The sequence below is a fragment of the Arvicola amphibius genome, chromosome 7, assembly GCF_903992535.2.
Source record: "Arvicola amphibius chromosome 7, mArvAmp1.2, whole genome shotgun sequence".
Taxonomy (NCBI): Eukaryota; Metazoa; Chordata; class Mammalia; order Rodentia; family Cricetidae; genus Arvicola; species Arvicola amphibius.
The window spans coordinates 11,552,338-11,567,201 of NC_052053.1; the positions used below are offsets into that span (position 1 = coordinate 11,552,338).

Here is a 14,864-nt window from a genome sequence, read left to right on the forward strand (position 1 = left end):
GCAATATGAGGTCGTGGGACCTGCTTGCCGGGCAGTGACTTCTTATCTTGAAGAAGTGCCTTTCCACCCAACATCTAATAGAGACTTGTTTTAAAACGTCTAGAAGATGTGTATTTTTATGGTGCTACACACGTGTCATCCCAGCATTCAGGTGGTAGAACAAAAAAAAAAGTCATGTTCTACAAACAAACAAGATCATAGAGAAAGTTCTGAGAGAAAGACAGCAAATGGCTGCCTCACTAGTGGAAGGCTGCTCAGGAGATTCCCCCCCACCCCACCCCTTGCCCAAGTTACATTCAGTCCTTTTTCTTCTTTGTTTGTTGAGACAGGGTTTTTCTGTGTAGTCCTAGATATCCTGGAATTCACTCTGTAGACTAGGCTGGCCTCAAACTCACAGAGAACCACCTGCCTCTGCCTCCTGAGTGCTGGGATTAAAGGCATGTGCCACCGCCACCTGTCTCACATTCACCCTTAAAATGCGTAGCTTCGTCTCCCCTCTTCTGCAAGGCAGCCCTAGAAGGATCCAGATCTGAGCGTTCCCTACCACCTCTGACTCATATAAGAGTTTGGAGATTTCTTTGGAATAAAGTACAATAAAAATGATTATTGAATATACTGCCCTGAGTGTGATTCATGGCACAAATATATTATTCTAAATGTAGATTCTGAGAAAATCAGTTTTATATATTTCTGAGGAGTGGTATCATAGGGAGGTTGAAATGCAGAGGACATAGAACAGGCTTTTACTGCCATTTATGTTTCTGCGAATAAAGGGTTTCACATGTGCTACCTGCCGTTCAGTAAATAGACTGAGCAGCAAATCTTGGGTTATTTTCTAATGCTGGTGCCACAGTAGTGTACTTTGAAACTCTCTCAGCCTTCCCAGCCTTCATCTTCTGTACTCAGTCACGCTTGTGCTGGGAATACTGTTCCTCCTCCTACCTCCAAAGCACATCACACGCAGTATTTCTTATAGCCTCAGTCTCCCTGAAATGAATCTCCATGAGCTTCCTCTGACCTTCCCTCCACTTAAACTGCTGCAGTAATCTGTCCATTTTGTCCATATGACTTGCAGTGTGCACTTCAAGTATCAAAGCGCATGACCCTGTTCCCAGCTGACTGTTCTCGAGGATTGTACGCTAAGCACCTTTTCATTTCCACCTATGCCTTGGTCAGATCTGATAAACACACAGTTTGGTATAAGGTAAGATAATGAATAAAAGAATCAATGAATGCTTCTGTATTTATTCATATTGAGAATATATAAATAAATGTCAGAAAAGAAGTGTACATTCTAGAAGCTAAAACAGCAAAAGATAAATTTCACAGCACATATTAAAGTATTCAACAAACATTGCTAGGAAACCAGTGCTGCGTATATCAAACATGTAAGGGAGTGGATACAGAAAGTCCTTGTAATTTCTCGTCACCTCTGAATTCCGCATCAGTTAGTGCTGGGCTCTACTCCTTTAGATTATAAAGCACCTGCATAGAGTTCCAGAGAAGAAAGTGGTCTTATGATTTTTCTCACTTGCTCTCTTTCTTCCATCTGCATGGCACACTTGGAGAAATGTGGCCTGAGAGATCTCTCCTGAGCCTGATTTGGAGCTTGAGAGACTAATGATCACCAGAGAGCACTTAGACTCGTTATGTAGATGACATGAGAGCAGTCACATCTGAAAATAAAACAAAGTAGAGTTACAAAGACTGTTTAGTTAAGGGATAAGAAGGATGATCATAATGAGAAAAAATAAAATGTAGCCAATTATCCCATTGGAAATGTATAACAGTTAAAAATATCTGGTGCTGAGAAGGATGAGCTTAGAAAGAAGGCATGTATGTATGTATGTATGTATGTATATCCCTATATATGTGTGTATATCCCTATATATGCCTTCTTTCTAAGCTTCATATACATATATATATATACACATATATACATACATATATATACCAGCATTAGAAAATAACCCAAGATTTGCTGCTCAGTCTATTTACTGAACGGCAGGTAGCACATGTGAAACCCTTTATTCGCAGAAACATAAATGGCAGTAAAAGCCTGTTCTATGTCCTCTGCATTTCAACCTCCCTATGATACCACTCCTCAGAAATATATAAAACTGATTTTCTCAGAATCTACATTTAGAATAATATATTTGTGCCATGAATCACACTCAGGGCAGTATATTCATACATACATACACACACACATATATATACATATATATATATATATACACATATATACATACATATATATGTATATATGAAGTTCACAAATGGGATGGGCAAAGAGACAGAGACAGATCTGAGGAATGTCCAGGATTTAATGAATCTGATCCAAGAGTTTGACTTGAGCTGAGGATATGCACATGGAGAAGATGTTAGAGGGAGGCCTTTCCTACAGGCAGAAGACACATGGTGTGCTGGAAGTCAGGACATGGTGAGATGCTATTTGGGAGATTCACACAGCAGAAGTAGTTCCACGCTCTAAGTAGGATGAATCCCAATTCTAATAAAAATATCAAATTTGTCTGTATTTAAAGTGTTTGTTACAGTATAGAACAAGCAGTGGGATCTTGTTGAGAGGTGAACCCTCCTCTCACTAAGGAACAACTTCTCTCTCTGCTTCTGTGGAGAGAGAGTCGATGGCAAGGCGGCACCTAAAAATGTGAAGCCCTTGAGCGGTTGAATATAATTAACTACAGGTGTTGACTCTGAATTATAATTCGTAAGTTTTAAGTGACTTTAAGGATTTCTTAGATGGTATGATTGTATAATTATCTACAGTGTAGGAATAGTACTAGTAGCTGTTGAGCAGGATTTTCTGTTTTGTACACCTGAAATAACTGTACTATAGTAGTGTCAGTTGGGTGACGACACTCAAAATCAAAGGCTTTCTTCTTAGAACTATCCCAGTAGAAGCTTCCATTCCACAGAGCTCATCTTTTTATACCTGTTTCTTTCTATCTTATCTTTCTCACCCAATATTTTGTTTCGATTCATTGCTTAAAAGTGGCTGTTCTTCCAGAGGACCTGAGTTCAATTCCCAGCACCCACAGGTCAGCTCACAGCTGTCTGAAGCTCCAGTTCCAGGAGATCTGCCATCCTCACACAGACACGCATGCAGGCCAAACACCAGTGCATAGAGAATAGAGATAAATAAATTTTAAAAAGAGTATGTTATTTTTAATTTTAATGAAGTCTTCAAAGTAAGGGAAGATAATGAACAAGATTTTTTTAATTTTGATTTCTCGGAACTCAACTGACCCACTTTATTATTCTTATATTAAATACTTATTTGTCTTAAGATCTGGATTATTTTTAATCACAGCATTCTTGATTGCTACCATATAAATTAATTAAATGGTGCAAAAGCTCTCTGTGAATCATTTATAATTTATTTAATTTTAGATTAGCCTCTTAAAGTCAGCTACATGGACATTTTGTTTTACTAAGATTTAAAATTTTTAAATTTATTTTATGTATTTGAGTGTTTGGCTTGTATGTGTGTATGTGCATTGTGTGAGTGCTTGGTGCCTGCGAGACTAGAAGAGGACAACAGACCCCCTGGAACTGGAGTTACAGACTGTAGTGATATTTTGTTTGTGTTTTAGCAAGTAAAGCTTGCCTGAAGATCAGAGTGCAGAGCTAAGCTACAGGAGGCCAGGTAGTGGTGGCACACACCTTTAATCTCAGGACACTAATCTCTGTTAGTTTAAGGCTGCCCTGGGCTACACAAGATTGTATCTGTCATAAAGAGAAACAGGTCCATACAAAGGTGATCCCTGCAGTTGGGATCCCACGCCTTTAATCCCAGCACTAGGGAGGTGGAGACAGGAAGGGGTTTGACTGTGAGGAGACAGGAGCTCAGAAGCAGTCTAAGCACTGAGACACAGGCCCACTTAGACCAGGAATCTCAGCTCAGGCTCTTGTGCTTCAGCACACAGCACTCTGCCCGCTGTGCTCTTCCCAGCCCCACACATGGACTTTTAAAAGGCAGCAAAATGCATAAAATGCTCTTCTCTTTTTTTTTTTAACTTAAAGGAGTTAGTTATTTTAATCTATAGGTATGAATTACAAATTTTGAGGTCCAGATGAGAATTAAATTGTTTTCTTTCCAAAGTGAGTCTTTTTTATAGATCAAGACTAGAATTTTGGTGTACTTCTAAGCTGAGATTTAAATTGCACTTCTAAATCAGAGCATTTAGAGAGCTACTAGTAGATCGCTCACTACCACACCCACCACCTCTCTTGTGTACAGCCAAGCATTTTCATTGTGTTTTTATGAAAAGTAAATGGTAACTTGCATTTTCCAGTGTTTGTGATAAAGCTGTAAAGATGGTGAGGGTATTTTGCCTGTGCAAGCTTATCTCTCAGAGTGCTTGCCTTCCTGGAATGCGTGAGTCTCAGGGTTTGATCCTAGCACCATCAAACAATAACAAAATCCTGAACAACAGACTGCTGAACCTATTTGCTTTGTAGTACTAGCCATGCTACTCAGGAGGCTAAGGAGCGAGGGCTTCTGGGTAATACAGTGAGTTCAGAATATAAGGAAATTGTGAATGGAGGTTTGATGTGCATGGAATTTGGAGGCTTGATTAGACATTTGAAAAACAAGTTATTAAATTAATATATTGTCTTGCTTTCCAACACTGTATTTAATGAAGAATTTGCTTTAAAGGGCTGGGTCTGTAGCTCAATGGTCAAGTGTTTGCCTGGTGTACTCAGGGCCCTAAGAGTAAGTTAAAAATGAAAGGCGTAGTACAGTTCCATGGTAGAGCTCTGGCCCAGCATGCAAAGGCCCTAGGTTTGGTCACCAGAACTGATCAGATCAGCAGCAAAGCTGTGGCCCGTGAGATGGCTCAGTGGGTAAAGGCAGTTGTTGGTGCCTGGTGACAGCGAGCTTCTTCTCCAGAACCCACGTGTGGTAATTTAAGTGAGAAGGTCCCCAGTAGTCTCTGTCATTTGAATACTTGTTCCAGGTTTGCAGTGGTGTTTGGGGAAGATTAGGAGGTGTGGTCTTGTTGGAGGAGGTGTGTCACTGGAGGTGGGTCTTGAGTTAAAAAGCCAGATACCATTCCAAGCTCACTCTGCCTTTTGCTTGTGGTTTTAAGATGTGAGCTCTGAGCTTGCTGCTCAAGTCGTCATGCCTGCCCATTGCCATGCTTCCTGCTGTGATGGCAGTAGACTCTCACTGTCTAGAGTGTGTTCGTGGTGATTCCTCACAGTGATAGGAAACTAACTAATGTGCCATATGCAGTTGGAAGGAGAGGCCTGCTCCACAGAGTTGTCCCTGCTTCACATGTGTGCTGTGGCCTCTGTGCCCTCACCCACATACAATAGAATAATAAATAGAAGCACTTAAAATATGTACATATAAGGGGGACTATTTGAAGAAAGATAGGGAACCACTAGAAGGGGAGAAAGTCTGGGCTATGGAGATAGATCAGAAAAGGTCAAATGGTGTGCACTGACAACAATACCATAGCGAGCTCATCATTTTCTGTGCTGACTTCAACATAAAAGCATATATGTGCCGATATCCTCTGCTTTAGAAATGTGGCTTTCTAACTTTTTAGTGGTTTTAGTAGGAATGAATCAAAATTAGATTTTTCAGAACATTTGCTATTTACCTTGAAAGACAAGCTGGAATGTAATAATATGCATATGTTTTGATGCTGATTTGATATGACTTCGTTTGTGAGGCGTTTCTTATTCTTTATCTAGAGCAGTGGTTCTCAATCTTCCTAATGCTACAACCCTTTAATAGAGTTCCTCATGTTGTAGTGACCCCCAAACATAAAATTATTTTCGCTGCTACTTCACAACTGTAATCACTACTGTTATGGATTGTATTGAGAATATTTTTAGAGCTAGAGGACCTAAGGGGTCACGACCCACAGATTGAGAACCACTGTCCTAACAAGTATGCAGTTTGATTATATAATACCTTTCGCTTCATATCTACTTTGGGCTTTTAAATTTTTATGCATTGGCTTTACTGTAATGCATATAAAAATCCTTCGACTTGAAACCATATAGTGATCTGTCAGCTTCCTTTGCTTTCCACCTACTCTGCATGGCCCTGGCTATCCTGAAACTTACTGGCCTTGAACTCAGAGAGATCCCCCTGCCTCTGCCTCCTGAATGACGGGTATTAAAGGTGTGTGCCCCCGCAGCTTGGCTCCAGTCCTGTCGTTCTATCTAGTTGGAGTTGTTTTCTGCAGTTGTCGACGTTCATCCTGTCTTTATGTCTCCCACTCACATCCCGTTGAGTTTCCTCTCATGGCATTTGGGGTGCAGTGGTGTGCGGCCATTTCCTTTAGTTGTTTCCTACTTCTGGTTGGTCTTTTAAACATGCTCTTTACATAAGAGCCATTGCTGGCCTCCTGCCGCCTACCGAATGAGATACACACTTGACCCTGCTAGCTGTAGCTTCCCATGTCTTTCACTCTTCAGAGTACTTCTCTCCACTAGAGTTCTTTTCAACCTTCAGTTCAGCATGGGGAACATACACCTATATAAACTTTTATTTTTAAAGTGTTTAATTATATCTAAGATCTACTGGTTTTTGTTTGTTTTAGCCCATTTATGCTTTTTTTTTAAAAAAAGACTAGTTTGTTTTGCCAACTAGTTTACACAGTTACAAGACCAAAATCTTGTTTTTGTTTGAAATTCTCACAGACTTAGCACATTGGTAGATTTATAAGGGAACTTCTGTCGGTTGGGAATGTTATAATTAGCGAGTCATATTGTAGTTTGCATATGTGTTGATGGTGGCAGTTTGCATATCAAGTAATTCCTTATCCCTGCATTTTATAGTGTAGAGAATAGAAGGACAGGTCCAACCAGATCTTGTATCCTTTTATTCACAAGACAGCCCTAGGTGTGGCCTGCAGCGTGTGCAGCGCTGCTGTGAAGCATGCGTTCTTCAATATGGTATGACGCTTGACACTTTCTCCTAACATCTAGCATCTAAGAATATTTTGCAAACTCAGATGTAAGAAGTAAAATAGCAAAGTATGAGAGATGCTGGTGTATCTCATTGGTGGAATATTTATCTGTCACATGAGAGGATTCATTTTTAAGCACCAGCAAAACAAAAATCACATGAAAAAGCCACCAACGCCGTACAAAAGAAAAGGGCCTGAGAAGAAACTCATAAAGTCAATAGCGGAGAGCAAGGGGGCTGTGCTCACACAGACATAACGAAAGACTCGGTGCCCTCAGGTCAGCAGCCAGTCAGTCTTGAAGAATGTTGACTTGGTATCATGAAGGCTAGTCATTGCCGTGGGTCCTTCTTCCCTCCCTCCCTCCCTCCCTCCCTCCCTTATGTAGGGTCTTGCTGTATAGCTCAGGCTAATCTCAAACTTACGCTTTGAGCCTCCATCTCTCAAATACCAGGAATCCATGGGTGTCCCACGATACCTGACCAGTGCTTGTGGTCCTTGCTATAATGGATTTCTGATAGTGTTGCGGAAGCATATGGTTTGAGTTATAAAAAGGCGAAGACATGGAGATTTAGCAGATATAGGCAGTGCTTTCAGAATGTTTGGGTCTGAACTGGAGGAAGGAAAGCAGCATAAAGTGAAATTAATGTCCTGGAGCGATTAACATTTGATTTAATATAGAATCTTAAATTTACTGAATGAAGTGTTTGAGGGAAAGAATTTGTGAAATGGAGGACGTACTAATAGCCTAAAGTGTCAATAAATCAAAGGAACAATCTGTGGGAACAAACATTTATGGGAAGGAAGGGAAAGAAGAAGTGACTTCTGTGATACACAGAGTCAAAACTACCTAGTACGGTTGTCCATATGTCTGTAAAGGCTGATGCTTCAGCATTCTGCAGTAAATGCATTAGGAAAATTTAAATACAGTTTCTTAATTACAGCCCTCAATTTTATCCACGTATCCAAGATAATGGAGAGGAACCTGGTATTTGAAATTCTATTAGAACAGAGGAACGTTAATGTAAGCTTCTTTATCAGTTTGTCTCGCTTAAACTCTTCACAGTGAACAGTTTTTATAAGACAAGCCACTCTTTTTCTAAAACACAATAAAAAAGTTTATTTTAAAATTTAAGATTGTATTTAAAAGGTTTCTAAATTTTAGTTACAATTTTGGTCTTACAGTAATTAGCCAGAAAGAAAATCATTATTACTGTATGTTGTGTCTTACCTTGTGTGTGCGTGTACAGAGAGAGAAAGACTGAAATATTAAATACAACAAACCTTTGCTTTTCAAACTCTTATTTTAAAAAAAATTAGCCATAAACTAGGTCTAAATTGGATTCCACAACGAAGATTACCCAGCAGTTCTATCACGTTTCCTTTACTATCTTCATCCCAAGCCTCTTCCCCTTGGTGCTCGGCTGCTCCCCGCCTCTGCTCTGGAAATAACCTAGCCTTAGATCAGGAAACAATGGCAGGTCCAACTCTACCTCTTTAGTTTTCATCCAACCGTCCCTTCTTCCTGGGGTAAAACTGAAAACACTACTATGCCTAGTGTACCCCCTCCTGTCCGCTCTGTCTTAGTAGTTTTCAGGGCTGTTGTTGACGCACTGTGGTCATTAGCTCTATAGAAAGATAATTGTACAGGATAATTTTCACCGAGTGTCATAGAAGATGTAGTTGTTTCTTTTCTTTCCTTCCCCCCTCCTTTCTCTTTGATTTGGCTTCACATAGTCAAAGTTGACCTTGAGTTCACTGTGTAGCCAGGCATGACCTAGAACCTCTGATGTTCTTGTTTCTACCCCGTGAGTACTAGGTTTACAGGTGTGTCCCACTGCAGCCAATTTAAGCACTCTTGGAGAGGAAACGAGAACTCTGCACGCCAGAGAAGCACTCCTGACTCGCCTGCACCCCAGACGGAATTAGTCATCTCAGTCACTGGCAATGCTGCCTGTGTTGTTCTTGGCAGGAAATACTATTGTGCCTGTCAGCTGGGGCTTATGTGTTTGTTGTGTTTAGTAGGAAATACACCCAGTTTGGGTTTTTTGGTTTTTGTTTTTGGTTTTTGCTTATTTTGTTGATGCAAATTCTGACATCATTTGATACATCAGTTTCATGTCCAAAGCACTTAAATATTTAAATACCTATATTAATAGCAGTATATGCGTATGGCTGAACAATCTACATTAAGATGAAAAATCCTCGACGCTTGCGTTTTAGAACTCTATAACCTGTAACAAGAATGTCCTAGTCTATGTTTCATAAAAATGAACTATATTTGCTATTTCTTTCTCAAATTCAAGCTATTTCATAATCCCTATAATATTTCTGTCTAAAATAATTGATACTCTATGTTAGAAAACATTTCTCAGGCAGTATAATCAAATGGATGATTTTGATGAAATTAATTTGTTTATGTGTGTTTACTGTTTTGTACCTATATCACTGCTTTCTGTTTATAATATTTCATAGCATTTATTCGTTTTTGTTATACTGTCCTTTATCTGGTAATTTGAGTAAATCCCAGCTGAATTATGTTGCCACATTATGTCTTCCGAAGGGCATAAAGTCAGTACACATGCTTCAGTAATATCTGGTTGTTTTACCCTTATGTTTCTAGTTGGCAATTTGAAATTATGGCTTCAACTGCACTTTAAATATGTGATAATAGCATGTGTTTCTAATAAGGGCCAGCACTATTTTGTTCAGATAGTGTGAATGGTTGTCACTCATATATGACAAATGCACCTTCATCTGCTTCTTTGATAGCCCCCTAAAAACCATACCCTCAAATCAGGCCGATGAAATTAGCTGCTGTGTAAATTGTGTGTCTGAGTGGTTCATTATCTAATCACCGTCAGAACCACAGTGATAAAGTAGATTGAAGCAGAGAAGAGGTCTGCCAGATGATTTGAGCTCCCCCCCAAATCTGGTTTCCCTTGGAAACCCTAATAGTGCAGTTTAGAACTTAAGGCTTTCATGCTTGCATTTAGTATCTTTATATCCCAAACTTGAAAACACCCGGTAGCTCTGGAATAAAAGTTCTTTTTCCTATAAAGATAATACTGTTAACTTGTCTGTATCAGTTTTTTAAAATTGACGCTCTTGAACGGTTATTTCTATGGTTAGTATGTTAAGTGTTACCAAATGGTGGGGGATGCTGTGGTCTGCTTGAAAAGAGTTAAGAATAATTGATTTGCTGTAGCTGTTTGCTCACCATCTAAAGTTTTCATTCTGTTCACTCCTTCCTTTATCTGCGTATTGAATGGTTCTCTTTAATTCACTTTAGGTGCTTTTGAAGATGATGATATCACGCATGTTGAAGGAAGTGTAGATCCCATTCGAGATATAGAAATAATTCATGAAGAGCTTCAGCTGAAAGATGAGGAAATGATTGGGCCCATTATAGATAAACTAGAGAAGGTGGCTGTGAGAGGAGGAGATAAGAAACTAAAGCCTGAATATGTAAGTAAACATTTACAACTTTTAAGGAAATACCTAGCCATCAAATATTTACTGTTATTGAATTTTAAAATAAAATAAAAAAACTGATAAGTTTCATTTGAGGGCACAACAAACGTATCATGGTGATTAGCAAGTCATAGTGTAGTAATATTGAGAATTTGCAAGGTTATGGGGTAGATTTTTGAGTTTTAGTACTTAATGAAACGCAGTTTTGCATTGAAGAACTAGGTTTTGAAATATGATGAGTATATGAACTTTATGGGTTTGAATTAGTGATTTACACAAAAGATGGGTCTTACCTTGGGGTAGACAGAATGAGTATAGTGTGTGTATGTGTGTACATGTGTGTGGCATGTAGGCGCACATATGGTACAGTGTACATGTGAAGTCAGAGAATAACTTCAAGGGTTGGTTCTCTCTTTCCATTTTTATTGAAACTGGGCCTTTAGTTGTTTGCCACTGCACGTGCCATGCTCGCTGCTCTGTACACTTTGAGGATTCCCTCTCTCTGCCTGAGGAGCACTGGGGTTACAGATACTACTGCGCGTGACTTTACATAGATTTTGGGGATTTGAACTTGGGTCTTTGTGCTTCTATGGCAAACACTTTGCCTAGTGAGCCACCATTATCTGCACTACTTGGATATATTTTTAATTACATTAGTGAATTATTTTTAGTAGTATTATGATAACTGTTTCAAGGTTTTGGAGTTTTATACAGTGGAATTGTACTTTTCATTTAAAAAAGAATGCCATAATTGTACTTTTTTATTTATTAACGCCTTCCAGTAACTGTTCTTGCCTTATGTGTAACTTTGTTGTAGAAATAACTTTCTCTTTGTATGTTAATTTTTATTGCAAGTGTTTGTTTTAGTTTTCTGAAGCTGATTATGCCATTTCCCCTCCTGCATTTATCTTCGTGTTTGTATGACTGTGCTCCTTAGAAAGAACCCCCGCTCACAGAACTGCAGCGCACTTCCAGAGCCTGCTTGCTCTTTTGAGGCTTTATGTTTCTGCTCTAAGCCGGCCTTTCCGTTACTCTGGGCTTCCTTACTTGCTCAGAAGCTCCCCTTTTTCTGCCATGTGGCTGACCTCTCTTTCATTTCTGTTCTCCTCCAGCAGCTGCTGAGGTCTACAGCCATCTGCCCTGGGCTTTCCTTTTCAACTCTAATGGAATTGTTCTCTTTAAATAAACTTTGGTTTTTCTGAAGGACGGAAGGATTCTGTACTTGTCTTCTATTATTATTATCAATAAGTAATAGTTAAGAGTGACATTTGACTTGGGACAGGAAGACGTGTGTTATCAGTTTCCTTTGTGCTCTTACTTCTATGCTATGGTCATTCCCTGTCCACATGCAGTAGAATGAAGAGGTGTCCAGTGAAGTTGCATGAGGGTTAGGATAGAGAAGAAAATGGAAGATGACTATAAAAACTATTCCTCGGCTGGGGGAGGGGCTGGACATGCCACGACTGCTGCGCCCATGAACTCACAGCATAAGACCTTCACAAGTACAAGCCGGTCAGTGCTTTCGCATGGAGCAGTGAGGGCCTCAAAGCCCCCACCCCTAACTTGCATGCTATTGACAGCTAATGGCTGCAGGAGAAGGAAGAGTCTGTTTTATTTAAGGGTCTGGTCTTTGTTGCATTGACTGTGCTCCAGTGAATGGCTCCATACTGATGAGTACATGAGTAATACAAATTGTACTTGGTGGGTTATTTTAAAAAATGAAAAGACACAAAATGGGGTGGTGGATCTGGGAGGAGTTGAGATAGATATCCATATGTATGAAATTATCAAAGAATTAATAAAATGTATAAAATAGTAAAGATTAATACTAAGACAAATAATATTTCTGGGGATGGAAATGTTGCTTAGCAGTAGAATGTTTGCTTAGCGTATGCACACACATACATAAATCCGTCACACACATGGCTGTGCACCCCAACACATACACAAATACCAGGCACTGTGACAAACAGTTGTTATAAACTTGAAAGGTCAAGGCAGGAGGACCAGAAGTTACAGGCAAGCCTTACGCATCACCAGAGGGACCGCCCCGTGGATAGAAACGGGCAGCGAGATGGCCAGCAGGTAGAGAACTCCCACAGTTGTGTTCTAACCACCACACGTGCCCCGTGGAGCCTGACCCCCATTACATGCGTGTATGCATAATATGAACATAAATACATATATAAATATGTTTAGAAAATCATCTTCTATTTTGTCTTATAAGAACTTTATTGTTAATCTTTCACATCTCAGTCTGTAATCTACCTGGTATTAATCTTGTTGTTAGGAGTGTTAAGGTAATTATCATCTTTGATTCTGCTCTCTATTTGGAAAGATGATGTTCAGCAGCCTTTCCTAAAATCTGAAAGACTTCTCTTCCTACTCCAGTGAAGGCCGCCTCCGTCATAGCAAAGAGTTGTAGCTCTAAGGCTCTCTTGCTGAAATGACAGCGGCACACTAAAGATTCACTCCACTTTTCCATAGCCTCATTTTAACCAATTCTCAAGGGGGGTAAAAACAGAATTCTTGGAAGGATGTATAAAACTCGTTTCTGAAATGTGTAGCCCAGGCTGGCTTTGAACTTGTGATCTTCCTGCCTGTGGGCTTCTAAATCCTGGGATTTTGAGTGTGTAAAAACATACATGTCATAGGCTAGGAATTTTTACTCATTCATTTACTATATATACAGTGTTCTATCTGCATATATCCCTGCAGGCCAGAAGAGGACACCAGCTCTCATTATAGATGGTTGTGAGCCACCATGTGGTTGCTAGGAATTGAACTAGGACCTCTGGAAGAGCAACCACTGCTCTTAACCTCTGAGCTACCTCTTCAACATACTAGGAATTTTCTTAAATGACTTAAATATATCTTCTTCTTCTTGTTATTGTCATTGGGACAGAGTGTCACATAGCCCAGGCTGGCCTCAAGCTCTGAATAGACAAGGATGCATTTGAATTCTTGATTTTTCTGTGTCCACCTTCCAAGTTTAAAGATCATGAGGGTATGCTACTGTACCTGACTTTATGTCTGCCTGGCATAGAACCCAGAGTTTTGTTCATGCTAGGCCATCATATTACCAGCTGACTTACATCTTCAGCCTCTAAAAGCATCATTTCTTTTCTTCTTTAAAAAATTATTTATTTATTTTTATTTCATGTACATTGGTTTGCCTGTATGAGGGTGTTAGATCCTGTGGAACTGGAGTTATAGACAATTGTGAGCTATCATGTGGGTGCTGGGAATTGAACCAGCCAGTGCTCTTAACCACTGAGCCATCTCTCCAGCCCCAAAAGCTGTAGCATGAATAATAAAAACCCAGAGACAGATATTGGGGTTCAACCTGAAGATCAGAAAAGCAAAACAGCGGGTCACTGACTCTTAGCTCTCTACCTCAGACCGAAATGGCAATCCTGCCTCCTCTAGTCCTCAGAATGAGACTGAGCTGAGACCTGTCTCCTCCCGTTTGTATTCCTCTCTAGGGCTGGGATTAAAGGTGTGCACCACCACCACTCAGCCTCTATGGCTAACTAGTGTGGCTGCTGGGATTAAATGTGTTTACCACCACTGCCTGGTCTGTAAGGCCGATCAGTGTGGCTGTTTTACTCTCTAATCTTCAGGCAATCTTTATTTATTAAAACACAAATAATATACCACTATAAAAAGCATCATTTCTAAAGATATTAAGAGTAATATTCATTGAAACTAAATAGCATCCTTCCATCTTCCTGTGTAGTCTCTAGTTTAGAGAAGGCCAGTTGTCTAAGATGAAAACCTGTATCTGTTTCTGTAGCCCAGGCTGGGCTGGACCTTACTATGTATCTCAGGCTGGCCTCAAACTCAAGGTAATTCTCCTGCCTCAGCTTTCTAGGTGCTGAAATTACAGGCATCGGCTACCATGCTCCTTCTTTTCTCCTCTCCTCTTTTTCTTCTTATCCATCACTGCCTTGCCAGCTAGCCTGGTGGCCCTTGAACTCTGTAAGGTAACTAACTTCCTGCTTCCGTCTCCTGAGTGCTGGAATTGCAGGCATGTATCATAATAGTCTACCCTCAGTGTCTTACTTCTCTGTTAAGGTAAAGGCTGAGACAGAAGGTTCCTGCTTTAAAAATGGTGCTTGTCATGGTAAACTGCACATAGCACAACATTCTCCATTAACCATTCAGTTCTGTTAAGTAGTCATCACCAAAATTTTTCATAAACTTAGAGTGAGTGAAATTCTGTGGTCTTTAAATAGTAACTTCACATTTTCTTATCTCTGTTTCTGGTAACTTTTGTTTTCCTTTCTGTCTCCAAAGATTTGCCTATTCTAGATGTTTTATAAATAGAATTATATTATTTTCATTCTTTTCTGTTTGATTTATTCTATTAAACATAATATATTCAAGAATATCAAAATGTCTATTTTTATCACTTTTATTTACTTAAGTATATGT

General features: G+C 39.7%; 1 protein-coding gene across 1 annotated transcript in view; it reads left to right on the forward strand.

Moving 5' to 3' along the window:
• LOC119819098 (obg-like ATPase 1) overlaps positions 1 to 14,864 on the forward strand; it is a 74,918-nt gene that overhangs the window by 49,622 nt on the left and 10,432 nt on the right. The window contains exon 5 of the mRNA XM_038337121.1: positions 10,246 to 10,421. Coding sequence (XP_038193049.1) covers positions 10,246 to 10,421 — 176 coding nt within the window. The remainder of the gene's footprint in view (positions 1 to 10,245; positions 10,422 to 14,864) is intronic.